We start from the raw sequence: 26539 nt of genomic DNA, 5'->3' as shown, positions 1-26539 counted from the left end.
ATTCAGTAATGACGGTGATCGAACTTGGACAGAAGATAACTTTTACGTTTGCATGAAGTATCCTAAATTTCTCGTTTGCGTAACTGACGTAAACAAATGCTTTATTTACTTAATTTATGGATCATGTGTCTGCTTAAGCAGTCATCAATCACACGCGTTCAACATAAAAACTGATTCCCCATGTTCCCCAGTGGTCTCGAACCAAATGTATCATATGACTGAGATGCCTGTAAACGGAATGGTAGAATTACTTATTAGAGCCTTAAGGACACACTGTGAACAAAAAATACGCATCCTTACCACCTTACAAACTTAATGAAACGCAAATATATTAATTCAGGCTTTCCAGTTCAGTGACGCGTCATGACATTTAAAATTTTCGCGCGCGCGCGCGCGCGTGTGTGTGTGTGTGTGTGTGTGTGTGTGTGTGTGTGTGTGTGTGTGTGTGTGTGTGTGTGTGTGTGTGTGTGTGTGTGTGTGTGTGTGTGTGTGTGTGTGTGTGTGTGTGTGTGTGAGCGAATATTACATAAACTACTCTGCATAAGCGTTATTAAAATTTGATGCAAAAAGATGAAACACGCTTTTAATTTAAATCAAAATCTTACTTTGCTGATCTACGAACGTATATAAAATAAACAAAGTAACAATTTAAGCGTCCGTAGAGTTCACATTTCTCAAGCATTACGGAAAACTACTACAATATCGAAATCGCAAAATTACTAAAAGCCCTCATGGATAGATGTGCACCCACAAAATATATATTTGGCACGTTTAGTCTTGAAAGAATTCTCAAGAAAAGTACTACAGTTGATGAGAAAAGACATTTTCTCCAAGTTATTGCAAACTACCAAAATTAAAAAGATGTTTTCAACATCCACAATAAAAGCATCATACTTTAAACACGGTAAATCAGGCAAACATACTTTATATTTCTTAAGTTTGACCTGTAAAATCAAGTAGAGAGAGAGAGAGAGAAGAGCCCAATATACGCAATTACAAAAGATCACTAAACGGCTTAATATGAATCCACTGAGAAGGTTTTTTTTAACAAACAAAACATGACAACGAGAAAGGGGATACGTGGTTAAGGAAAGAGAAAAAAGTTGATATTTTTGCTAGCAGTTATGGTCATAGTTCTGAGGGGTTGACAGTGTAAGACAAGTTGTTTCAAAGAACAGAAGTAGAGATAAAGTTAAGGAAGAGGATGTGCAGATGTTTCGGTTAAGTTCGAAGATGAACTCCCTGTGGATGATGTTCAAGCAGCTGCGTATCTTTCTGCATGATTACAGGGAAGTGTTTAGGAATGAGTTGGATAACGCATTTTAGCAGCGTTTAAGGAAGAAGCCAAAAGCAAGAAGAAAGTGCTTACAAGTGCAAGAAGAAAGACGCTTAGAAGAAAGTGTCCGGTGAAAATCTAAAATAAGGTCTGCTGTTAGCGAATCCCTTCCTGTGGATGCGTAAAATATTCCAAGGGAGGCAATCGCTCCAAATATGAGAATGGTACTGTTACGTTGATAATATTAGAAATATTCAGATCAGTTTATATATACCTGATCTTCCAAATATTCCAAATATTAAGGAAATTCTTACTCTACAGATCAAACTTGCAACTTTTTCAAACCTGTTCACTCTTTCAGCAAGCAGGTTGGTGTTAACGTATATTGCAGCAACAAGCTGGTTGGCACTGCACAACCTTTTACTAAGCAAATTCGAATTCACATATTATTTTTCGAGACAGAATAATTAGGCTGAGGGTGAGTAATTGAAACAGTCCATTCCGGATCTTCTCTTGCTTTGTTGTTTATTAGCTACAAATAGCCTGTCGCAGCCAAATAACTTGCATTCTTCAAAATTACTTCTTTAATGATCTGACATGGGTGTGTTTCACATCTGCATGTTCTATTTGATTTTTCAGTTTTGCTTGCATCTTTCAGGCTGTTTTTCTGCATTGTAGGATGGAAAATCCTCACTTCCACATGAAACCTACTAACTCACCTTTATTTGAAAAGTCCAAATTAAAGTTCTTTGTATCATGGCCAGGATTCAAACCTAGGTCTTTCTAATCAAAGGGCATCATCGCCAAAACCGGCTGAGGTACGAAAGCCCCTCTAAAGAAAACACATAATATTTAATATTAATAATAGAATCTGACATCCAATTTATCTCTCTATTTATTGAATAGCAGGATTATGTCCAAAATGCCTGAAGCAATGAAAGAAATATAATAAATTCAAAGAAACGTAATAAAAGTATATTTTATGCTCAAAATGTGTTCTGTTAACTCGAACTAATTCCATATTCCTTTCCCCGAAGTTCGCTATAAGCGACAATACCGCATGAGAGTAAAACATTGTCTTTAGAAATAAATTTGCTGCTTTTTGATTTTGCAGATTCAAATAATTTTTGCTTTAATTATTCTGAAGATTACTTAATATGTTTCTACCGTTACAAAAAATAAATGAAAATATAAAAAACAGGGGGACAGCGCCTCCCTGGAGCAGGTGGAAGCTGCAAAAGAGCCGAGTGTGATTATTGTTATCACGAAGAGAATGCCTGTATGGGCTATTTCAACTGAATGGGAGTACGTCACTCTATACTGAGGTAAGGGAATCAACCCTCAGTGAAAAATTTTTTTTTTTTTTGTATCCTGCAAAACAATAAACAGGGCAGAGAAAACACAATTAATAGATTAGTATTGTTCGCTCACAGCGTTACTTGAATCTGACCATAATTCCAAGCAGAGTAACATTTCACGCTATTGGAAAGATATTAGCATCAGCTATAAGAATAAAAAGAAAAATTTTTAAAAAAATATAAAATTGTTGTTTCATTCAGAAAACTTGATGTCGATTAATGACTAAAACTGGGTGGGATATCAATATACACGGCTTGGAAAAAATTCAACAGACACCTCCATGAGAAAGGTGCGTCATGCCATGCAACGGGTCACGTGTTCGTTGCCGATATTAATTGTAGGAATATAATGTTTCCAACTCAGTGCAACTGTGTCCGGCTGCGAGAAGAGAACCGACGGTGTTTAAAAGAGCGTTGTGATAGGATGCCATGATGCAGCCCTATCTGTTGGGCAAATTGGGCCCTCCCATGGTGAACAATCAGTGATGGAAGAGAAGGGAGTCAGCTGCGACAACCCGTAGTGGACGAGCCACTACATTCATCAAACGTGACCTTAGGGTGCTACGAAGGGTAATATGTAAAAACCTTCAGAGGACACCCAAAGCGAAGTTACGAGCTTCGACTGCAACAAAAATCTGCACACAAATATTCAGAACCGAGGCTCACAACAAATGTTTCCGTGGTAGCACCGCAATATGCAAGCCACACCGAGGGGATAAACGGGTGTGGATATCGCGGATGCCCAGGGAACGTCTCTTTCCAGAGTGTATAATCAACTATGAAATTCAGAGGTGGCTCTGTTTTGGTATGGTCATGTTTTTCCTGGTTTGGCTTCCGATCTCTGTTTGTGGTGCCATGAGCATTGAGCTTACAGACAATGCAATGCTTCGTGCTTTGGGGAGTTTCTACGGAACTGGCCATTTTTTCTTTCAGCAAGACAATTCACCGTGCCATAAGGCTGCTGCAGCAGCTACGTGGTTTGTGGTCATGAACGTCACCTCATTTGACTGGCCTCCCAATGGTCCCATCTCATCCCTACTGAATATCAGTGGTATAAAGTGGAGCGTCGGGTGAGGTCAAGGGATTTCCGCCAGAGAACCACGTGTTTCAGAAAGAATGATCCAAAATTTGAACTGATCGCTGTCCTATGCTTGTGGAAAGTGTGCCCTTAGGATTGCTGAATTCATAGCAGCGAAAGGAGGTCCTACATCTTATTAAGGTGTGCACCATGGCTATTTGTTCCTCACACTATGGTGTCCGTTGACTTCCTTTCAAAAAGTGTTCATTCAATAAGGTTTGAATGAACACTTATAATGGTACCAGGTTTGGCGCACGGAGATGGAAATTCAACATAACAGGAAAAACAAAATATTATGAGTGTTTGCAGGTTTGTAAACAACAAAAGAGGGAGAGCAACCGACACTCTGTCGGAGTGTCGGTTGCGGTGTTTTCCAGATAAAGAAGAAAGTTAAAATCATATGGGGTTGGGTGGTTTTATAGGATGAGACAGATCTAGTGGAGATTTTTCGACGTATGTGATAGAAGAAGAAAGTTCCAGGCTTATACATGAAAGTCAAACTTTCAAGCAGCAAAGTAGCGTAGAGCATATTACTCTCGTGGATGGAGGATTTTATTGTCTTGCAGAATGAGGGGTGTTCCTTGGTGAATGAGTTCAAGATGAATAACATATCGCTGTTGGCTACATGGGTCACATCTGTAAGTTGTTTCAATTAAAAAAAAAACATTGATCGAATTCTTAATGACCGGAATGAGGTTCACATTCATAAAGAAATGAAATATAACTAAATATGGGAAGTACAGAGGAGCATTTCATCTGAGATTTAGGTAATATCATCGTCACAGAATTCTTGAAAGGAGGCTAACATTGTGCAAGAAGGTGACGGTAAACTTCATATCGGAATTGGAGGTATTATACTGAAATTTTTACTTTACGCAGATGATGCCATAATCCTAAATAAATTATAAAAAAATCTGCTATAATTTCAAGACTTTCTATAATTAGCGGCTAAAAGACAGAAATTACGTAAAACCTATCGAACCGCTAAAACATTTCGCCATTAAAGGCGGAATTATTAGTGGAAATGACAACTTCTATGTGGAAATGATTAAAAATGAAGATATCCGGTAGAGTCGGAAACTAAATTAAGATGCGTTAACTGGTCTTATACGAAGGTTGCGTGTTTTTTTCATCTCCCCTAACTGGTCATGTGAACAGGATAATACATTCAATACATACGTGTAAGCAATGAGTTTATCAAAAATTAGAGTAAACATGGGCGGTCGTAGGCCGTCCAGGTTCACTCGAAATCTGGAAATGGAAACGTAAGTGAATATTCTGGAACATTGAAATCTAAGTGAACATGGACGGCCGTAGGCGTTTAAATGCCAATGATGATAAGCTCGAACCTGTTGAATAAATTCTTATGAAGCAGAGAGAAATTAGCTACAATACGAATTGCACTACTCAGAACAGTGTTCCATCCAATTGTACAGGGTGGCCATAAAATAAATTTCCCCTCTTTGGAGGCATCTGCAGCTAAAACCAATAAACGGAATTGGGACCAAATTTTATATCGAGACTTTTGAAGGCATGGAGAGATGAATTCCGTAAAAAAATATTTAGTACCAAAAGTCGCCGATAGGGGGAATTTTGGCGCTGGCGAAGTCAAAAGCAGTCAAATATTTGCAGTAAACGCAGGTAAAAAGGATTATGCAAATTTTTCTACGTGAGAGCAGCGCCACTAATTCCACTTAAAAAGGAATTGGGAACGTTAAGGCAGTTATTCGAATGACTGACGAATTGTGCTCAATACGAGTCCTACCTTGCCTCAGCGTGGTAGGACTCGTAGTAAACACTTAACTTTACTTGTTAAGTGTTTTACCTTAAACAGTTCAATGCCGTAGCAGACCTTCGAGAATTTAGAAGGCTTCATAACCTGCATACATGTAGCACTGAGAGCTATGATTAAGAAGTTTGAAGAAAAAATTAGATCACTAGGAGCACATTGAAAATCGTGTATGTGGTCCAGGGGACCCTGATTCTGATGAATAAAACATTATTTCCTGTGAGTTCAATCACTACATTAATTTCTCTCTCTCTCGCAAGTTGTTGTTTTAGTTTAGTAATTATCATTATTATTATCATTGTAATGCGCCACATATCCAGTTGGAATGAGTAACGCTGCTGTTGCTTACACCGTCGAAATGTTATCATTCCATTTTATCTGCCTTTAATGTAATTATCCGCTTGTTTTCGGCTCCTCCAGTGTCAAAATTTCCCCTATTGGCGACTTTTGGTACTAAATCTTTTTTTAGCGGAAATCATCTCCCCATGCCTTCAAAAATCTCAATATAAAATTTGGTCTCATTCCGTTTATTGGTTTTAACTATAGATGCTTGCAAAGAAGAAAAGTTATTTTATGGCCATCCAGCAGTTTATGAATCTGTACGTTGGGTTGAAAATATGAAATTTAACTGAATAAGCGAACATAGATTGAGAGGGGTGAACCGATGGTGTCACTGGAAAAATTTTATTACAACGACGATATTTGCAAGAAAACGGTTTGCCATCATTAAGGAGTTAAGAGTTTGTGTAAGATGAGCGAATTTAACATGTTGTGATCTCTTAAAAAAGGATGGAAGCAAAACTATTGTAAACCAGGTGTTCAATAATTTTGTTTTGATTGAAGGGGAAAAAATTCCTGAAATGTAGATAATTAACAGTATTGTAATTTGATAATAATGAGCAGATTAATATAAAAGGAAAATCTTCATAAGAAACTAGCAATAAAATACAACTATGGTAACGTATACATTCATTGTTGGTATAAACGTAATATTTTTGGTAAGAGTTTATGATTGACTAAACAATCACATGACAGCCATAGACTCTACTATATGCTTCGTGACCTGTTCATGAAAATGGCAGCATTTGTGGTAAATGAACTCACTGTAATCAACCTCTAACCTGATCTCTTTAGAATGATCTCTATGAACATATCCTCGAACGCATTGTCCTGCTAGAAACTTCAAACGTTTTTAGTAGTGTCATTTCTAAATTGAATGCCAACTTTTGAATGTGTCCAGTGGGCGCTGTGATTCGTTTATAGTGCTTAGCATATCATGTATTTATTTATTCTTCAACTGACTCCATTGCTGTCAGTAGAAATATTGGATTAAAATATTTATTTATTTTTACTTCTTTGTTATTAATACAGCATTAAAGCTGATTTATCTCATTTATTACCGAACTCTGTCGTGTTTCCAATAAGCAGCAGTCAAGATTCGTTTATCCCTGAAAATGGGCTGTGCAGTTAAGGCCCGGAAAAAGAATGGTTCATTCGTTTTCATTGAAAATGGAAAATATATCTATTCAAAGACCTTCACTAATCACATCTATAAAATTTCGATGTGAAGCACTCACAATATTTAAAATATGATGTCTTTACAAACAGCTTCTAATCCTAAGTCTTCAGGTCCACCTTACTGATGTTTGGTTTATCAAACGTCTTGTATTGTGCAAGAGTTCCTGACATAATATCCGCACATGTATTCAGTATGTTTGTGAAGTCTTTTTCTCTATGATATCCAGTTTTATTTTTCAAATTAAGCGCAACTAATTCACGTGTTTCTTTTCTTTACCTGTCTCCCATCCGTTCCCCGACATAAACTACTTTACTTTTCTTCTTTTTTTTTGGAGAGATCATCCAAAGGAGGTTAGTCAACTTATGGTACGTTAGTACCGTGGATGGAAGATAACAAACTTATTCATATTAGATTTGAAAAGCTGCAGGTTTTATTCCTTGAGGAACACGTGAGGTGAAAGAGTGTTCCAAAGGGCAGCAGTGGAATTGATAAATGAAGAATTAGAGAAATTTGGTCTGTGGGTTTGGAGTTCAACTGTGAGATGATGCTAGTAAGCTGCTGACCGCGTTTGGACAGATTTGGAAAAAGGTGTGGGAATAATTGACGCCAGTTCTGATGAACAGCGGCCATAGAACTGTTTATAGAAACTGCGGGAATGAAGACGTGTGTGAATCTCATGGGAGTGTGTTGGTGAGAGAACGTGGTCGACATTGAATCTAACTGCTCTTTTCTGTACAAAATTCGGTATGTTCAAGGAGCTCTTAGGGGAAATAATGTTTGGCTGGTAGCGAACTTGAAAATGTTAGGCAATCGTAATTGATGAATACTTTGAAGATCTGAATTTATGATAGTGGAGATTATATTTCTGGATGTGGTGAATTTTGTTTTGCAGGGTTTGCCAAGCGAAAAGGAGGAGTACAATGCGCTGTCATCAGAAAAACTGTGTATCCGATTGGCAGTCAGTGGGAGTTGATCGTTTATGTATAGAGGAGAGGAGGGTGGGCAAAAGAGCAGAGACTTGTGTGACTCCAACTTTACTTGTGTAGACAGAATATAAGGACGCCTCCAGTTCAATTCCATACTGATCAAGAACAAATAAATACTATGTTTTTAATCTACCAATGTGTTTCCACCATGCATATTATTGAGCACTTTATATCATACCACCCCTGATTAACGAAAACCTGGGTACCTTTCAGAACCAGTAATTAATTATTTAAAAACTGTTTTATGTGCAAGCATAGAAAATCAGAGTTGTTGCCACTTCTAAGTATATTATAACACTCAACATTATAAAACTCTTATTAATAGTAATTTTGTTTTTTCTTTTTATTTACGAATTTCAATAAATGTGACTTATTCGGTCATATATTATATTTCACGATCAACACACACCGGCCACTATATTCGAAACCTTTATTTTACGTGTAGCCATGCGACTTCCAGTACCGATCCTCTTTAATTCAACGTGCATAGTCCGGTGAGAAATGGGTCAGGAACAGCCTTCAACAAATGTTTCGGTCAATTACTGCACACAGCAGGTTTTCTGTTTGCCCGAAAGAGCCTTCTCAGACGATGGCGATCTAGTTTCTGAGAGACTGAGTTATGCCTCTTAGATAAGCAAAGTCGGTTATTTTTCCACTGATTAAACACTAGGGATATCTCACCTTTTGATATAATTTGAAAACAGCAGTTAACTCTGCTGCTTACAAAAACGTGGCTCCAGCCAGACGGACACCCACAGAAAGCCCTTTATTGAACTCCGAAAGACCCTTCGTTGTATAATGAAACCTGTGAGCATTCATGATTAAACATACACATTTAACCACACTAATAAGATTTTTCAGGAGTAAATATTTCGTCCTAAGTATCATAGGACATCTTCAGTTAATATAAACAATACCATGAATCACATACAGTTAGAGCGCATGCTTACAATGGAGTCCCTCTATGCGTGCAGTAGCCTGTTACAGAAATAAAATAAAATATATCTAAAAAAAAACACTTATTACATTAAAATGAGATAACATACAAAATTATATTACACAATTTAGGATGACAATTTCGCAGACTTTAAGGAGTCTGCGAAATTGTTAATTTCGCAGTAAGAACGTCATTATGGTTCAAATTACGGATCTGTGACGTAGTGCTTCAGCACCTTCTTTATATTAACATTCATCTTTATATGAAGAACTATATAGAAGTTTGGTTTTTTTCCAATGGATCCTATGGTTTGGGTTTTCAATTCAGTGTTGTGCGAGGCCAGGTTTCTGCGGTTTGATGAGATGGATATGGTCTTGTTTTTCATAAATGCGTTTGTTGATGGATCTGCCTGTCTGTCCATAGTAGGACAATTTACAGGAACATCTGACTTCGTACACCCCAGGTAGCATAAGAGGTGAAAGATTGTCTTTAGGAGAACGCAACCAATTGTGGAATTGGTTGAATGGTTTACAGATATCAGCCAGTTTATATTTTCTTAAAGATTTGTGAAAGACGCTCGGAGTTGCGTTTGACATACGGTATGGGAATCCTACGAGTTTGTACTTGTCTAGGTTGATGTGCGGGGAAGTGACGTGTGAATTGTTGCGTTGTTTTTGGATTATCTCGATTTTGCATGGCGGTATTTTTGATTATTTCCAATTCTTGGTTTAAAGAACATTCGGAGGAGCAGAATATGCGTGCTCTTTACTAAAAATTTAATGATGCCAAATTTCTGAGATGGATGGTGAGCATAAGCATTGTGAATGTAGTTTCCTGAAAAATTCGGCTTCTGATAGACAGAGTTGGAGATGGAATCATCTTCTTTCCTTTGAATTTGTACATCCAGGAAAGAGTTGTGAGATTCTTTTGTTGAGACTCTGTTGAGATTCTTTTTCAAGCGTGAATTTGATGAGCGGATGAAGAAGGTTGATTTTATCTAGGAACAAGTGTAGACCTTGTTCAAAATGACCGCAGACAGCAGAGACTTCATCAGCGTACCGTAGCCATATTTTCGGTTTAGGATTAAATGTGAACATTTTTTCTTCTCCGTTCTAGAAAGAGGTTGGCTAGGTTTGAAGATAAGGGAGAGCCCATTGCTGTTCCTTCCTCTTGCTTGTAATTTTTCCTTTCCAGGTAAAGTATCCAGATGTAATAACAAATTTGAATAATTTTTTTATTACATCTGTGGTCTCCCTTATCTCCATACCTAGCCAACCCCTTTCTAGAACACCTGGAAGAAACAATTTTCACGTTTAATTCTAAACCAAAAATCTGGCTGGCTACGATACAGGATATAAATATTTAACTATCCATATTATGATGGTCACTTACTCTTAATTGGCGTCACTTGATTGACACCAATATTGCAGAAGAGTTTGTTGTTTTGTCTGTAACTGCAGTCGAATTATTTAGGTCTATGAAGGTTACTGGATCATTTTTGTTAATTGCTTGCATTCTTCTGGTCGGTTAGTCAGTTTTGAAGCGTGAAAAATACGACTTTCTGGAAGAGGTGAACTCAGCGATATCCATAAGAGGCCAGATATCATGGAAGCCGTCTGAGTGAGTCTGTGTGCATAAAGAAGAAGTGGGATGAGCAATAGTGATTTTTCATTATTAACTTTGTGAAGAAAAGTGTAATTTTTAAATTCTTCAAATAAAGAAACACAACGGTGAATAGCCAGAAATGAAATTGCAAAAACTGGAGAGAGGAATGTGGCTTGTATGTCCAAGTTAATAGTATGAGACATTACCTCTCATGTATGATATGCAAGAGAGAGAGAGAGAGAGAGAGAGAGAGAGAGACACTTCATCTGGATCCGATGTTCTTTATGCATGTTGATTATTTAATTAGATCAAATTAGAACTTTAAAGTTCTGAAGCTTTCCTTCAGAATTATTTCTTCCTTCCTATTTCACACGGAGTACTAGACTTAGACAACGGTCCGAAGCGCATTCTGTGTGTGTTCTTCAGACCGTTGTACAAGGAATCTCCACATTCGTGTACATTTTTAGCTGCCATATATCAAGATCCGGTAAAAAAATTCAAATAAGGTGCTTGAAAAGAAGTCAACGGACACCATAATGTGAGGAACAAACAGCCTTGGAACACATCTTAATAAGATGTAGGACCTCCATTCGCTGCGATTACCGCAGCAATCCTACGAGACATACTTTCCACAAGCGTACGAATAACGATCAATGGGAATTTCTTCCTGTAGGAATGTAATGAGGTGCAGGGCAGGACTGTTGTGCAGCGCCAGTCCCTTGACTTCACTCTACACTCCCTCCCAGATGTTTAATAGGCTCAGATCAGAGCGCTATTGAAGGTAGTCAAGTGTGGTGATGTTTATGTCCACAAACCACATAGTTATAGCAGCAGATGACAGGGTGCATTGTCTTGCTGAAAGAGACAATGATCAGTTACGTAGAAATGCCACAATGTAGGAAGCATTGCATCGTGAAGTTCAATGTTCATGGCACTACAAACAGAGGTTCGAGGCCAGACCAGGAAAAACAGGACTAAACCATAATAGAACCACCTCAGAATTTCATAGTTCGGAATACGGGGAACGTCTCTTTTCTGGTAAGCGACGTTCGCTGGGCATACGCCACACCCACACCTGTCCATCTGCTCTGTTCAGGGTCTAGCGTGAGTAATTGCTCGGATTCAATGAGATCAATAAGAATGTTAGTTCGGGTAATGTGGGATTGCGCATTGCGGTCCTACCATGAAATCCCATGTTGTTAGCGTCGGTTCTGAATGTTTTTGTGCAGGTGTTATGTGAGCCCTCATAGATACAGTCACTGGATTTTGCACTGATTATCGCGTAAATTTAAATTTTTCTAGTAACCAGTATGGCTATGGCTCTTGGTTACACATAATGTACAGTTCCTTATATTTTATTTTCACAACATGTCAGTCCGTACATTACTGTTTAAGTAGTGATATTATATTTCAAGTGGTTATACCCTATTCATAGTATTACTTTTTCTATATTAAGCTGTCATTTGTATTGCGGTAACAAACATAACAATTGTGTGATGTTATCGTTTGTACTAATTCTTCAGTCATTTGTTCCTCTTCATATCTGGGAAGTAAACTGACATATGACTTGGACTATAAAAAAGAAATAAAGATCAGGATTGCAAACGGAAGAACAAATCTGAAGGCCATGGATAACATCTGGAAAAGTAAAGTGATCAGCCTGCAAACAAAACTAAGAGTACTGGAAAATGCATCTTCAGCGGTGTACTGTATGGATCTGAAACATGAGTAATAAATAAAGAATCAAGAAAAAGAATTTCGGCATTTGAAAAAACTTGTTACAGGAAGATTCTAAGAATAGGATGGGTACAGAAAATCACCAATGAAGATCTCTATCAGAAAATGCAACCAAAACAGAATCTAATGCAGAAGATTATAAAATAGAAGCTGCAATTATTTGGACACATCTGTAGAATGAGTGAGGACCGGAAGATAAAGACATTTTGTTTGGTATTTTGGAGGGTTTAAACAGAAGAGGTAGACCATACAGAGAATGGATAGACGATATAAAAGACTGGTGTGGAATCGGTGTACAAAAACTGCGACAATGTTCACTGGACAAGAAAGGTGGAAGAAGATAGTGAAGCAGGCATCGGACGCCAAGGGGCACTAAGCCCCTGGTTCGTGATGACGATGATGAGATTTGTGTTCCACTCGATGCCCGGAGCTCTGCACTCAACGTGTCGGCCGATGAATGGCGGTTTTTACGTATCATCCTTCAGTCACGTTCGGTGAGTGCTGGAGGGTCGTCGACTGCGGGTGGCACTGGCAGTTTACACCCTACACCTCCATCTCATTGTGTTCTCACTGACTATGGTTCTGCGATGCCCCATTTAGCAACAATTTGTCGAACAGATAGGCCTATAACATGACATCCTCTACATCCTCTCACAACTCCGCTTTCAAACTCCATCAGTTCGTTCTCGAGTCACCCGGAGATAGTTGCTCTGAATTGGGAGCATCATATTCCTTCAATTTATCCTTCACCTTTCAAGTGACTAGAAGTTAGCTGAGTTTTTTTTTTTTTTAAGAAAATCTGGATTTTTTTTTGTCCCAACTGCGAGGCATCCCTGCCAGTAGAACAACCGCAGTTTACAGACGAAAGAATTCTTTCGTCTGTAAACTGTAAACTGTAAACACGTGGAGAAATAGGATTACGAAATATAATGATACTTGGAAGATCGTGGGTACTTAAGTGCCTGTTAGACACACTGACTGATGAAACGAAAAAGATTTTTTGCAATGCTCTGATTGGTTCTCCTTTAGCTATTCTTTGGTCCAATACATATGATGTAGATAACGAGATTGAATTAGTTTTGAAGTATTATTATTTGTGTAGCGAACCCACCCTTAATTATTTGGCTGCACTGCTTTTGCTATGCATTCAAATTATTTAGTGAAAGAGAATCGTAAAGACAATCAGATCTAAATTTTATTCTTACAGGGCCACTCACAGTACAAAGGAAGCGTCCACAACCAGAATGGCTTCTACAATTATTTATTAATATCAATAAACCAATCTGAAATTTGCGAGAATTGACTTTATTCGTCTCATTAGTTGGAAAGCTGTAAAGCAACTCCCAAAACAGACTTATGGAGTTAAATTGCTTTCGTCGGAGTGTTCTGCCGTCACGTTCTGTGGAAACGTCGATTCGCTTTTGTACCACATCGTGATCCGATCACCATCTTCAACCCAGACGTCTTGAGGACCTGCACAAGAAGAAAAGACATCATCTTTAAAAGTAGTGAGGCTTTCCTAGAAAACGAAATTGAAATATCAAAATTAAAGGAAATTTTTGCTTGGGATCCAAAATCCAACACGGGATGTATATATCTGCGAGATGGCTTTGCAAAAATTGTGAACTAATATCCTTTTTTTTTTAACTTTTAATTGTCCTGAATAAAAATACACCAAGAAAATCCATATCTGTGTGGGGGGGGGGGGGAGGACAGTAATCCAACTAGGAGTTACTTTTATTTTCTATATCCTCCAGTTCCTGCAGCACGTATCACGCATGATATACATAAGGTCCAATTAATTGAAGTCTTGCTTTTGCTAGAAACCATTTAGAGAGATAGTTCAGAGAATGAGAGTATGCTCATTACTTGCGATGCGGGGAAAAAGCTGGATGCACGGAATATCTACAGTTCCTTACTTAACTTTCGATGTGCATACCAACCTTTTATAAGGAAAAATAACTTCGTCACATTCAGTGGTTTCCGATTTGGTCCTATTCCTTTTTTTTTTTTTTTTCAAAATATATAGACAACGCAGTCAACCTGTACTTATTAGATATGAATTAAGATAACCTCCACCACTGAAAGGATGCTAATCCCTGGATGCTCTAAAAATAACAGACACTAATAATAATTCAGATTTTAGTAGCATAAATCATCTGCGCCTAAATGCAAAAATGGACCATATCTTTCACTGTACACGGAATTCTTATAGCGTGCTCTCTCTCTCTCTCTCTCTCTCTCTCTCTCTCTATATATATATATATATATATATATATATATATATATATATATATATATATATATATATATATATATATATATATATATACGATTAAAAATTGGGCAGCTGCAAAAGGCCGCTTTGTTCGCTATATATATATAAAGGCCGCTATATATATATATAATTATATTATATACTGATTATATATATATATATATAATCAGTATATAATATAATTATATATATAATATATATACTGTATATAATTAAATGAAATATATATATAATATATATATAATCAGTTTTTTAATTTTTTAATCCACCTGCGAACTGTTTCACCATCCGATTTCACTTTGATATCAACCCTTTCCTTTCGATCAGTATGTCCATCCAATGAGCTAAAGATTCTTACAAGCATTCAAATAGAACTGTTACCGTCTTCATTTTATCTAACTCTGGTCTAGTTGTGATATGCTTGTGCTATGGATCTGAATCTTTCGCCGACTAGGTATTGCTAGTCGAAAATGAGTACGTGTAGATATACTATACGTTCATGAACTAGGGTATGTATTACATGTCATGGACCAGTACATGAAGGTATAGCATGTCTTGTGGACATAGGATTTTAGATACGTAACGAGTGTGTCTTTCCAAAAACTGATCTCTCCAATAAACAAAAGACACACATTTAAACATTCCCAAGTCAATTGTAACCGATCTAGTGACTCTTTGGCAGGAGAAAAGTGCTTCCTAACCAATAAGTCGTACGACATAGCCCAGATGACACAGACCATAAAGTCATGAAGTGAGCGGTGAAAACGTATCGACAGTACACGGTAAATAACATTGCTTACTGATCATGTATATCACTGATGTCTAATCCGATAATTGAGTACTCTATTTGGAGTTCTCAATTTTGGGAGTTCGCTACCATTTGTGTCAAGAGTCGTACATTATTCACCACAATTCTGGTCGACGTTTAGAATGCTATGAAGAGGACCAACATGTTGTAGGGCATAATCATTCTGCACCTATCGAGTGACCATCTCTGGATGAGTGAGTGGAGCCCATCATTTATCTGTGTCATTGTCACCCAGAAGTTCAGATTTCGGTGTATAATATTCCGGGTTGGGGTTTCTTTTTGTGGCAAACCTTTTGTGTTGTGGAAAAAAATTATAACGCCAAGACTTCTCTTATTATTTCGGACAATCCTTCAATGTGAATATAGCGGCAGTGAAGAGAAGACTGACCTGCTGGAATCAGCCAAATAATATCACTCTGCCGTCATGCAAAAAATGTTCTGAATATTTCCTGAACAACGCCATTCTCAAGATGGATTTACCGTTTTCCCGATATGAATCCCATAAAATATCTTCGGTAAGGAGTGGAGCAGCGGATAAGGGCAGATTAAATTATCCCTTTCAGTGCCTTGTGGCCACGTGAGAATCGCTAATAAAAGCATTTATTAGCGATTATATTAGAAATGATTAGTGATATTGAACTTTTTTCGCAAACGATGGCGCCAGATTAAATAAAGAATCAATCTACCTGTTCTGCAGGATTGCTTATGATTACAGTGTGGGGAACTGCTGTCCAATCAGAAATACTGTACGCTGATATTTAAGCTTAATGTGTTTACGTTTCGAATTAAAAAGATTGTTTTCTCCTTCAAAACTTTTATATCTATGGGCTACTTAAAGAAGTTGTTTTACATATCCCACAGGCAATTAAATCGCCATATAATCAACGAAGCTTTAGGACACGTGCCAAGGGAAGGCATTATCATCAAGCAGCTAAAAGAAGAGCTTTCGGACAGGCTCATATGTGAATTACTTTTCTACCGCCTCACTAAAATACTTAATTCCACATCATCAATCGCAGAATGGAGAGATTACTGCATATTCGTGTAGAGAGACAGAAGAATTCGAAGAAAGAGAGAAATAAATGAAAGGGAAAAAAATAAATTTGTTTAAATTACGATGGAGAGATCAAAGACCTGAGGGAGTGTATTCAGTTCGTGTATTTTGGTGCAGGAAAATCCTTCCATCTGCGCATAAGTCTGGCTTCTCCACGAAGGACCCTCGCTTCCTAGACGGATTTCGAGCAGTCCTCCTAAAGAAAGATCAGAAATCGCGTTAATCTCGGGAATGCACTTCGCAGGCTCTCAAGGAAGGCAACTGCGTTTAAATGAGATTGAAATTCTAAAAAAGTAATAAAGTACGAAAACAAACATTCCGCATTACACTCTCTGTGACATCTTTGTATACATTCATGAGCCAGAATAGTATGATCACCCGCACTCTTTCCTGCCAAACAGACGACGCGGTGGATCGAAAATCGGCCGGTGGTGGCGGAATCCTGTTCGGAATTGTTCTCATGGATACGAGACCTTCAACCCCAGTGAACGCATTTCCCCACAAATCTTACCTAGGAATTGTGTTGGACCAGATAATGCCGAATGCATTGTGCAAGCATAGTGCAAAGTTCATATTCAACTTCCGTGTGCTCCCCTAGTTGCCTAAATCTACTCATGTGAATCCCATTCAACAATTGTTAGATCATTGTAAAGCAGCATCCAGTAGACAACGCCAGTGCCTTGCTCGGGCGCTTCTTCATATACGTTATTTGTCTAGTTGGTCCATAGTACCTCAGGACACCTTCCGTGGTATGGTTACATGAAAATTCATCTAAAAGGCAATTCATCGAAAGACAATTCATCGAACGACAATTCGTTGAAAAAGCATTTCATCGAAAAACAATTCACCGAAAATATTATGATAAAAGTAATCCATTTAGAACAAAAACTGAACCATGCAGACAGCTTCTTGTACTGGCAACTTCTACCAATTCCGCTAAGTCAGAGAGTTTTTGTAATACAGTACATAATTTGGAAATGTTATTTCTTTGTAGGCTCGAATATAGCTGAACTGAAAACTGGAACGGTTCGACATTTTCTTGTAAAAGTTTCAAATAGCGAATCTGAGTAAAATTCATTCCATAATAATTGCTGTCATGAAGTTGCATGTTACTACTACTAACAATAATAATAATAGAGCCTGTGTAGTTCAGTCGGTATAAACGAAGCCGTTTAGTTAGAAAGACCTGGATAGCTTGAATCCCATTTACGACACGCATAGTTTTTATCAGTCCTGTTCAGCTAGAGGTAAGTTTGCCGTCATAATACAGAGATGGCTTGGCTCTTCCTCCCGGAAAGAGGTAAACCAGTCCCATGAACAGACATGAAACAGTTATCGGACAAGAAAGACTATAAGAAATCATATTGTTCTATAATTTTTCTCTACTAAATTAGCATTGCTATCTCACTCTTCACGGTTGAGTTTTTTGTTCTAAATGGATCAATGTTCTCAAAACATTTTCGAAAATTTAAAATTTTCGGTGAATTGTTTTTTCGATGAATTGCATTTTCGACGAATTGTCATTCGATGAATTGCCTTTTCGTTAAATTGTTTTTCGATGAATTGCCTTTTCGATGAACTCTCCGGATACCCCGTGGTCTAGTGGAGTCAATGTCAAAATGGATGAAAGCGGTTATCTCGGCCAAAGATGGGCCAACACACCACTAAGCAGGTGATCATAATGTCTGGAGTCATGAGTGTACAAGCAAGAATATTTCATTTCAGTAAATCTCCTTAAATTCATTTAGTCTCCTTAAAGTATTACTAAAAGAAGGATTTAAGCAGTTAACTGAATATCTTATGGAACTCATAAACGTTTAAGTAAAATGCAATAAATTTCTGCACAAGAATGAAAACAAACTCACCTTCTTCTTGATGTGCGCCAAACCCTTTGCGTTGTCTAAACACCTGCCAAGCCTCGCCGTGTTCTGGGTCATTGCGAATTGCAGACAAGGAATATACGTAAGGGCCCCACTTTGTATCTACGTACTCAAACCTGCAAAAACAGAATCATAATTCTCAAATTCCTTATCAAATATCTATGTTGGAATAACCAGAACTCGCACTCAAATAAAACATGAAAGAAGTTTTATGTTCACAATATAAAGGTTCCAAAACACTGCGATATATTTACTTTGTCACAATTCTAAATATCTCATGTTAATTACTGCATATTCAATGGACTAGAATAAAACGAGTCTTACCGAAATTTGGGATCCAGTTTGGCAGCCACTTTCATGATGTCAAAGAATGAAGTATTTGCAGCGACATGCAGTCTGAGTATAGGCACGTGGTCAGGCTTCTCTCCAATTTTAAGTAAATATTCGATATGAGCACTTCTCCTTCCGTTTCCTTGTAGGTCTTTCAACATTTCATCACCTGCAACAATCAGAGTCTTTTAGCAGGAGAAAAGAGAATACCCTCACCCAATGCAAGGAATTCTTGTGAACCAAGTTTGCTGTAACACTACAGACTTAAAACAAAAGGAAAATGCAAATAATCATGTCTTAAGCAACTGGAGGTTACCTGATTTTATATTGAATCTTGAACAGTTCACTTTTTTCAGGTCCAGGAGACTCGACCCTCGAAGGACTGGGAGAACGAAGTAAGTGTCGAGTGGTGTGCCAAAAGATCCGTCGTCTTTCTGATGGGATAAAATGTACTCGGTTGCGTATCGCTCTAGCCACGTTAAACGACCGTAACCTGCGGCATTCAAGAGCTGAAAAATATGAATGAAAATAGGATGAAAGAAATATTATTCCTTTTTCTATCTCACTTTTAAAAATTCCTCATATTGGCGTGATCCAAGTCTGCGTCTTCCGTGTGAGACTGCCTAATCACCACCGGTGGAAGAACACTTTGAAGGGTTCTTTGCATGCTAGTCGATATTCGAATTCTCGTCTTTCCAACCAATCGGCAACATCCTTACCAACTGAGGTATAAGTGACCAACCCGCCATCTGTTTCATGTCTTCTATGTTTCAAACATCTTCAGTTATCTGTATCTCTCGGCATCCGTTATGACTTCTGGCCTACATTATTAATATTAATGTTTTGCTCCTTTCAAAAAATAGTAAGATTTCCAAAGGAGTTTTCAAATTATTATTTTTGCTATCCTTGAATGAATGCTTATTGTTGTGTTGTAATCTCTCCAATAAGTTGACTCCTTCTCAGGAAAAATACAAACGTTATGTGTTTGTGGAAATAGATATTTGTAATTTCAAGTTTAAATAAGAACTATTTGTAATCGTACTGATTTTAAAATCCAAATTCATGCACTTACCTGCAGCATTAGAGCTGTAGTGTACAAGTTTACAAATCTTTTACCAGGAATATACATGCTCAAAAGGTAAGTAAGTATTTTAGGTTGTAATGTTTTCAGGTCATCCTCACTGGAAATATTTTCAGGAAATCCAGTTCTTGCAATTGAAGAGTTTGCGTCTTTGTTCATCAGATGTTTTCTTTCTTCAATGCAGATCATAGACAGCAATGCCAAGAGCTTCAAATCTTAAAGCGAGAAAAATTATATATATCTTTCAAAAACATTTTAAAAAACACTTTTTTCACATAAATTCAAGAAAACGATAGTAAAAAACGGGTGTTCTTTAATACGGTAATATATATAATATTACATTTAGGGAATAGGAGAGGGAAACAGTTGTTTTCGTACTCTCCTCCTCAGATGCTAATTATAATAACTGATAGTCTTTGACCAACTATTCTGTGATTCGCTAAGGGTGGAGCTTGGCTGCTCACTATGCAAAAAATTTAGGACTAAATGACCTCGTATACTCCCTTTGGGAATAAATAGCATGAGAGATTTATTTATTTATTTATAATTAAGCAGAAATAAATGTACGGCAATTGCATACAGTTTAAATTAAACTGTTTTTTCTCTCCGATTGTGAATAGACAATCAAAATTAAATACATTTATTTGTTATCGTATTTTACTATAATGAAGCTTTGATAATAAACGTAATGCGGATAGTTGAAACTTTCATACCGCAATACGTCAATTTGTATTACAACCGGCTGAAAAAATAATCAAGTAGGAAACTGTGCAGAATTATTCTTTCGTTCTATAAAAAAAAAGTTGTTTTTTTTTATTTATTTATATATTTTTTAACGATGGCTAATTAGAGAATATTGACAGGCCATTGTTTTTTTCGAGGTGAAATTCGATTCATTAAATCGCTTTAAATGAAATTTAATACGCTGATAAAAACTAAAATATGTCAATTCCTCAGTGTGGTGTGAGAATTAAATCCATTCGCTCTCACTGTGAGGCTTGCTTTTGTTGAGTAGATGAGCACAGTTTAGTTTAAAATAATGTAATAAATATGAAAGACAAATGTTGCTTTAAGCATACACCTAATTAATATCAGCACATTGTCAACTTCAAATTAAGTTTTGCACGAAACGTTAAAACATCTTTACTACAAATTCTACAGTTTAAGACGCCGCGTTTCTTGAAAGTTCAAAAGTCAATTAGGTGAAATTAGATATGTTCGTGACGACACATTATTTTAATCACTGCTATAAAAATTGTTATCATTCAGTCGACACCGTCGCCGCATTACTACGTAAATAACACCTTTACACAACCCACACCTGACATTAATGTTAATATACGATTATTAAAGAGCGATATTCACCAGTCGAAGACGGATGATTATTCTCGGCTTTCAATACCTCCAGAAGAAGGTTCGTCTGTTTAGGAGTTGGGATTTCTCCGGCAAGGCAAAGAGTGAGAGTTATCATGGGCGTAGTGAAGATGGTGGCATCACCCCTGGAAGAGTCCTTCAAATATTCGACAATGTTCAAGCCATGAAAATTGCTTGGATTTCGACAAGTGGCTAAAAGTGCCCGGATGTACTCAGCCAGTTGAATGGAATTCGGTGGATCGGTATCCCTCCTGGAAAAGAATTTAATATCTGTTCACTGTCGCTCAAAAAAAAAAAAAAATAATAATTATAATAATTTAAATTCTGCCAGTGCACAAACAGCAATTAAAAGTTCTTTCGTGTTAGGTATTACGCTATTTTCCTGCCAGAAGCGTTCGTGCTCAGCACTGTAAAAATTAAAGACTGTAAAAACTTAAGGCTGAAAAATCCAACGTAAAATTACGTTGATCAAAAAAAAAATAAGAAATAAATAAATAAATAAAATAAAACAAGCGAAGCATGCTTCCCTTTCCCCAAAAACATTAATTCTAAAGAAGTGAGCACGTGTTAAAAGAGGACAGAAAGATCAGAGCAGTCTTCTATCTTAGGCTAAACAGTTCGTGATCATAATAAACGTAACGAATTGCAATAAATTGGTTCACTTAGGAAGGACTTGTCAAAGGAATATCGCAATTCAGGAGTAAGAGAGAACGATAAAGAACGAATAAAGAATTAGGTCAAGTGTGTTTTGTATCGTGGATGACAAAGGGAGAGAGAGAGAGAGAGGGTGTTTGATTAACAATAACAACAATTAAAAAGACGGATTGTGGGAGTGACCTTTGTGATAATTATTGTTCTGTTGCTTAGAAGACACAAGGTGACTGATATCTGATATGAAAGGATGTGAGAGCACGTGATATTGATGGACTGTACCGCTTTCTTCATTGCTGGGCATTCCACGGAAATTATGTCACAGCTTGCTCATAGTCCAGCAGTAGCTATTTCTGTTTTTAGAATGTGCTTCGTTCCTTTTACGTGTGGAGACAATTGCGGTTTATTTAGTTTGGAGAAGTGTGTTTTTATTCTTTTTTTTTTTGTTGGTTTCAGTAATCTGGGGGATATATGGGCCACACTTCCTGAAGTGGTTCGAAATATGAATGTCAAGACTATGTTAAGCGAACTTCCTTTCATGACTTACCCACTTCCCCAGCGGATTGAACTGTTGGAAAATTTGGCAGCTGTTACTTAAGGAAGTTGGGAGATGAATTTGAGGGAACTAATTGCTGGGAACGAAGGTTAACTTGGGATATTATTAAAATATGATATCGTTTAGTTCAATTAAATGCGATGATGATGCAGCGGGGTGCACCGCATTCTTGGAAACTGAAGCAGTGATTCAAAGAACGATGAGGTCATTGTAAGCTTTGTTAGTGCATCATGGAGAGTGGATGGGATTCTCATGGAGTATTTGTAACAGAACGGACATACATGGCGGACAATGCACATTAACTAGATAGGATTAACTACCTTTTTGTAAGCAGGTAAGTAGTATTGTAGGCACTCTGAACAAGATCAAGGTCAAGGTAAAATAAGGAATCATGCTTTATTGGTTGATAAGGTGATTGACATCATTGTTTGTGATTGCGTCATGGGTTTGGAACTTTTGGAATTTCCCTAGGGGGGAATATCTGTCATTGATGTAAGGTCGTTTGTTTTTGTTAGCGTATGGAATTGTGGGTGATGGTTAGAGATAAGGAAGAGTGACGTTATGAGTTTGGAATTTTCTGGGAAACACATGTGTCAGTAACATCATTTTGTTCACGCATGGAATTGTAGGTGATTGTCAGAGATAAGGAATCGTGTCGTAATTGGTGGGACACTTTAAACCAAATAGGGGAAGGGTGAATTGGGGAAGCGACATCAGTGTCATTGACGTGTGTTGCTATCAGATGTAGATAAGTGACATAATTTGTTAGTTGCAAATAACTGACATTTGCATTATTGACTTGAATGGAAAAGGAAGATATATTAGTGGATAAGACTCGTGCCGTAATTAGTGCGACACTTTAAACCGAGTAGTGGTAGAATGAATGGGGGAAGCAATGTCAGCGTCATGGATGTATTGTTGTCAGATGTAGATAAGTGAATGGTTTGCATATGGAATTGTGGTTGATGGTTAGAGATAAGCTAGAGTATGGAATGTTTGCAATTTTTCTGGCTCTACATCTGTCATTGACGTCACGTTGTGTTTTTTGTTGTCTATAGTTGGCAGTACGAATTTTCCAATATAGGTTGTGGTATTTCATTCTATTATTGAGTATGGGCATTTTTAGTTTAGAGTCAAGAGATGGTGGCAGCATTTAGACATTTTCTGAATAACTAATTATAGGCTTTCATTGCTGTCCCCTCAAACTAACACTTGTTTTTCTCATATACATAACTCATCCGAACATTTTGATTTGCCTAAAATTTAACATTATAAAGTTCGTTACTTTTCTAATTAAGTGTTATCTTTATTTAAAAAAATTTGGCTATTGGAATTTTTAGTTTAGAGTCAAGAGATAGCATCTGCTTTTAGAGATAAAAATGAGTTCTTTTTGGATGAAAAACCAAATGGAATTAAAAAATAAAAATAAACGGAGATTTAAATGCACTACAAGAAATTTTGTATGTAGTCTAGAAAATTCTACTGATAATTTAGATTAATTTAGTTTCTCTCCAGAATGGCTCTTCAATGCAAATAGATATTCCAAAATAGATGACTTATAACCATATATTCACAGCACAACACAAACACAAGATCCCGAAAGAACGAAATTGCTGTAAATAACCTGAAAATGTAGTTGACTCTTGTTTCTTTAGGTTTCTGTCCATTTGCTAATTTCTTTCACACTGTGACTCATGGCTAGATTTTTTCCCACGATTCTGGAGGTTTTCTACTTGCCAACATCATGGGAAGAAAAGTAAACTGACTGCTTGTCTATTCTGTTAATTGTCACAATGTACTGCGACAGTTTGTACTAAGATTTAGTATTAGCACTCGTGATTTTTTTCCGATTCGATTGGTTGTATTTTCTGTATTTTACTTTTAAAAATTCAAAATATGCTTTTCAGAACAAGTTCAGCTATGATTTTACAGGAGTGGCAGCAGTTTACGATCAAGTATACCCAAATGCAAAGAATTAAAGGTGTCAAGTCCCGTGTTTGACTCATTTCCATTAGACACAATTGACTGTTGTCCTCTCACCCCTGCATTAATTTCACAGTAGTGATATTTATGTACAGGGTGGCCATAAAATAACTTTCCCGCTTTGGAGGCATCTGTAGCTAAAACCAATAAACGGAATGAGGCCAAATTTTATATTGAGACTTTCAAAGGCATGAGGAGATGACTTTCACGAAAACAAAATTTAGTACCAAAAGGGGAAATTTTGGCGCTGGGCAAGCCGAAAGTTGTCAAATATTTGCAGTAAACACAGGTAAAAAGGATTATGCAAATTTTACTGTGCGTACGTGAGAGTTGGAATACGTGAGAATTGGTGGTGCAGCACCACCAATTCCTCTTATAAAGGGATTACGAACATTCAGGCAGTTATTCAAATGACTAACGAATTCTGCTCAATATGCGTCCTACCTTGCCTCAGCATGCTTTACTTGTTAATTTGTTTTACCTAAAATAGCGTAATGCCATAGCGACCCTTCGGGAATTTAGATGGTTTCATAACCTGCATACTATAGTCAGCTGTAGCACTGAGAGCTATGATTAAGAAGTTTGATTAAACTGGATCACTAGCAGTTAGACCTGGCAAAGGATGGAAAGCAGTGCAAGAAGAGACAGTAAAGCGTCACATATCCAGCTGGAATGAGTGACGTGACTGTTACTTACACCGTTGAAATGTTATTATTCCATTTTATCTGCCTTTAATGTAATTATCTGTTTGTCTTCAGCTCCATAAGCGCCAAAATTTACCATACCGGCGTCTATTGGTACTAAATCTTTTTTTCGCGGAAATCATTTCCCCATGCCTTTAAAAGTATCAATATAAAATTTGTTCTCATTCTGTTTATTGGTTTTAGCTACAGATGCGTCCAAAGAAAGAAAGATATTTTATTGCCACCCTGTATATTTTAACTCATTTATTATATTAGCTATTTTTTCCAACACAAATAAATAATTATTTCTACTTATTTGAACTGAATATGTTATCTTTTTTTAACTGAGCAAAAATAAATAAATAAATAAAAAGTGTGTGTGAATTCACTGTAACTTCAAACACAGACAAGATTTTCTTAATTTGTATAACACCTCAACGACACCATAAGTTGTTCATTTTAATATACACATTTTTATTTGACTAAAATATTATTTACAATATTCTATTTCTGAATCTGACATACAGAAATTAAATAAACTGAAAAATACACACCTTTCACACTGTTGCTCTAGAGAAGGTTTTCCCAATGTTGTGGGACATTCACGTGATGTTGTCTACATAGTGGTGCTCATCTGGGAAAGTTTATTCATTGTGAGATCATAGGAAATTGTTACTGTAGTAAAATTAATGCTTACTTTATATATTTTTTAAACCAATACATATATTTTTGAGCATTGACATAAGTAAAAAATCTTTGATTATATTTCCAATAATATAAATAAGAAATACGTGGTATGTTTTCACGTTTTGGGCATCCATTTTCATTTAAGTCAAGAACAGGCTTCCCTATTAACTACATTAATGTTTTCGAATTTCTTATTCCTTTGACATGCAGTATTTGATATTTGCATATTGATTCTATTATCCAATCTCTTAGTTTGTCTAGAGATAGTGAGCCAATTTCCCAGTTCACTTGATGATTATATTTTATTAAACAGGAATTCTGTTTTTTAACTCTTTCAGGCAATTCTTTCAAACTACATGGTGAATTTCTCATGATATGTCTTACAATAACTACATCAAAAAATTTCTTTAGGAAATAAAGTTGAATCAAAACCATAAAGAAATTGATCATCAATAACTCCCTGACATCTGAATGTTCATAATTTTTCCCTTCTATAGACGTATCGTTTTCTTTTTACTTCATACTTCTTTATTTTACTTCTTTTACCAGCACAAATAAATAGATATTTATTATTATTATGAAAGTTCGTATTTTTCCCCTATTTCACTGAATATTAGCTCTGGTAGTATATTTACTGTTAACATTTTTAAAAAAGTTGCAAACATTTAGAAATTAACACTATGGTGTTATCTTTAAACATGACTCATATCCTCTCTTTTGAGGTTTATGCACGGTCCTTCTGTGGTTCTAATGACACCAACATCCTAGAAAGAATATTTCAAATACTTGTTGTGACTCACCCGTTATTCTTATTTTACCAGACACAAAACACCACAACACAATACAATAGCTGCACTGGATGAACGATTGCTTTTAGCAAAAAGACACT

The 26539-nt window shown here is 36.7% G+C and overlaps 1 protein-coding gene across 1 annotated transcript in view; it reads right to left on the bottom strand.

Moving 5' to 3' along the window:
* Positions 1-13483: 13483 nt before the first annotated feature.
* LOC150102081 (uncharacterized protein CG3556-like) overlaps positions 13484-26539 on the bottom strand; it is an 80641-nt gene continuing 67585 nt past the window's right edge. Inside the window, exons 4-9 of the mRNA XM_090400831.1 lie at positions 21082-21341; positions 19708-19931; positions 18952-19144; positions 18630-18804; positions 18291-18421; positions 13484-13758 (exon numbers count right to left, since the gene is read on the bottom strand). Of these exons, the coding sequence (XP_090256957.1) occupies positions 13640-13758; positions 18291-18421; positions 18630-18804; positions 18952-19144; positions 19708-19931; positions 21082-21341 (1102 nt within the window). The 3' untranslated portion in view covers positions 13484-13639. The remainder of the gene's footprint in view (positions 13759-18290; positions 18422-18629; positions 18805-18951; positions 19145-19707; positions 19932-21081; positions 21342-26539) is intronic.

The sequence above is a fragment of the Typopeltis vanoorti genome, chromosome 11 (genome assembly GCF_054136105.1).
Source record: "Typopeltis vanoorti isolate ZY-2024b chromosome 11, IOZ_Tvanoo_1.0, whole genome shotgun sequence".
Taxonomy (NCBI): domain Eukaryota; kingdom Metazoa; phylum Arthropoda; class Arachnida; order Uropygi; family Thelyphonidae; genus Typopeltis; species Typopeltis vanoorti.
Note: the sequence above shows the minus strand (reverse complement) of the source record. Positions and strands in the feature narration are given on the sequence as shown.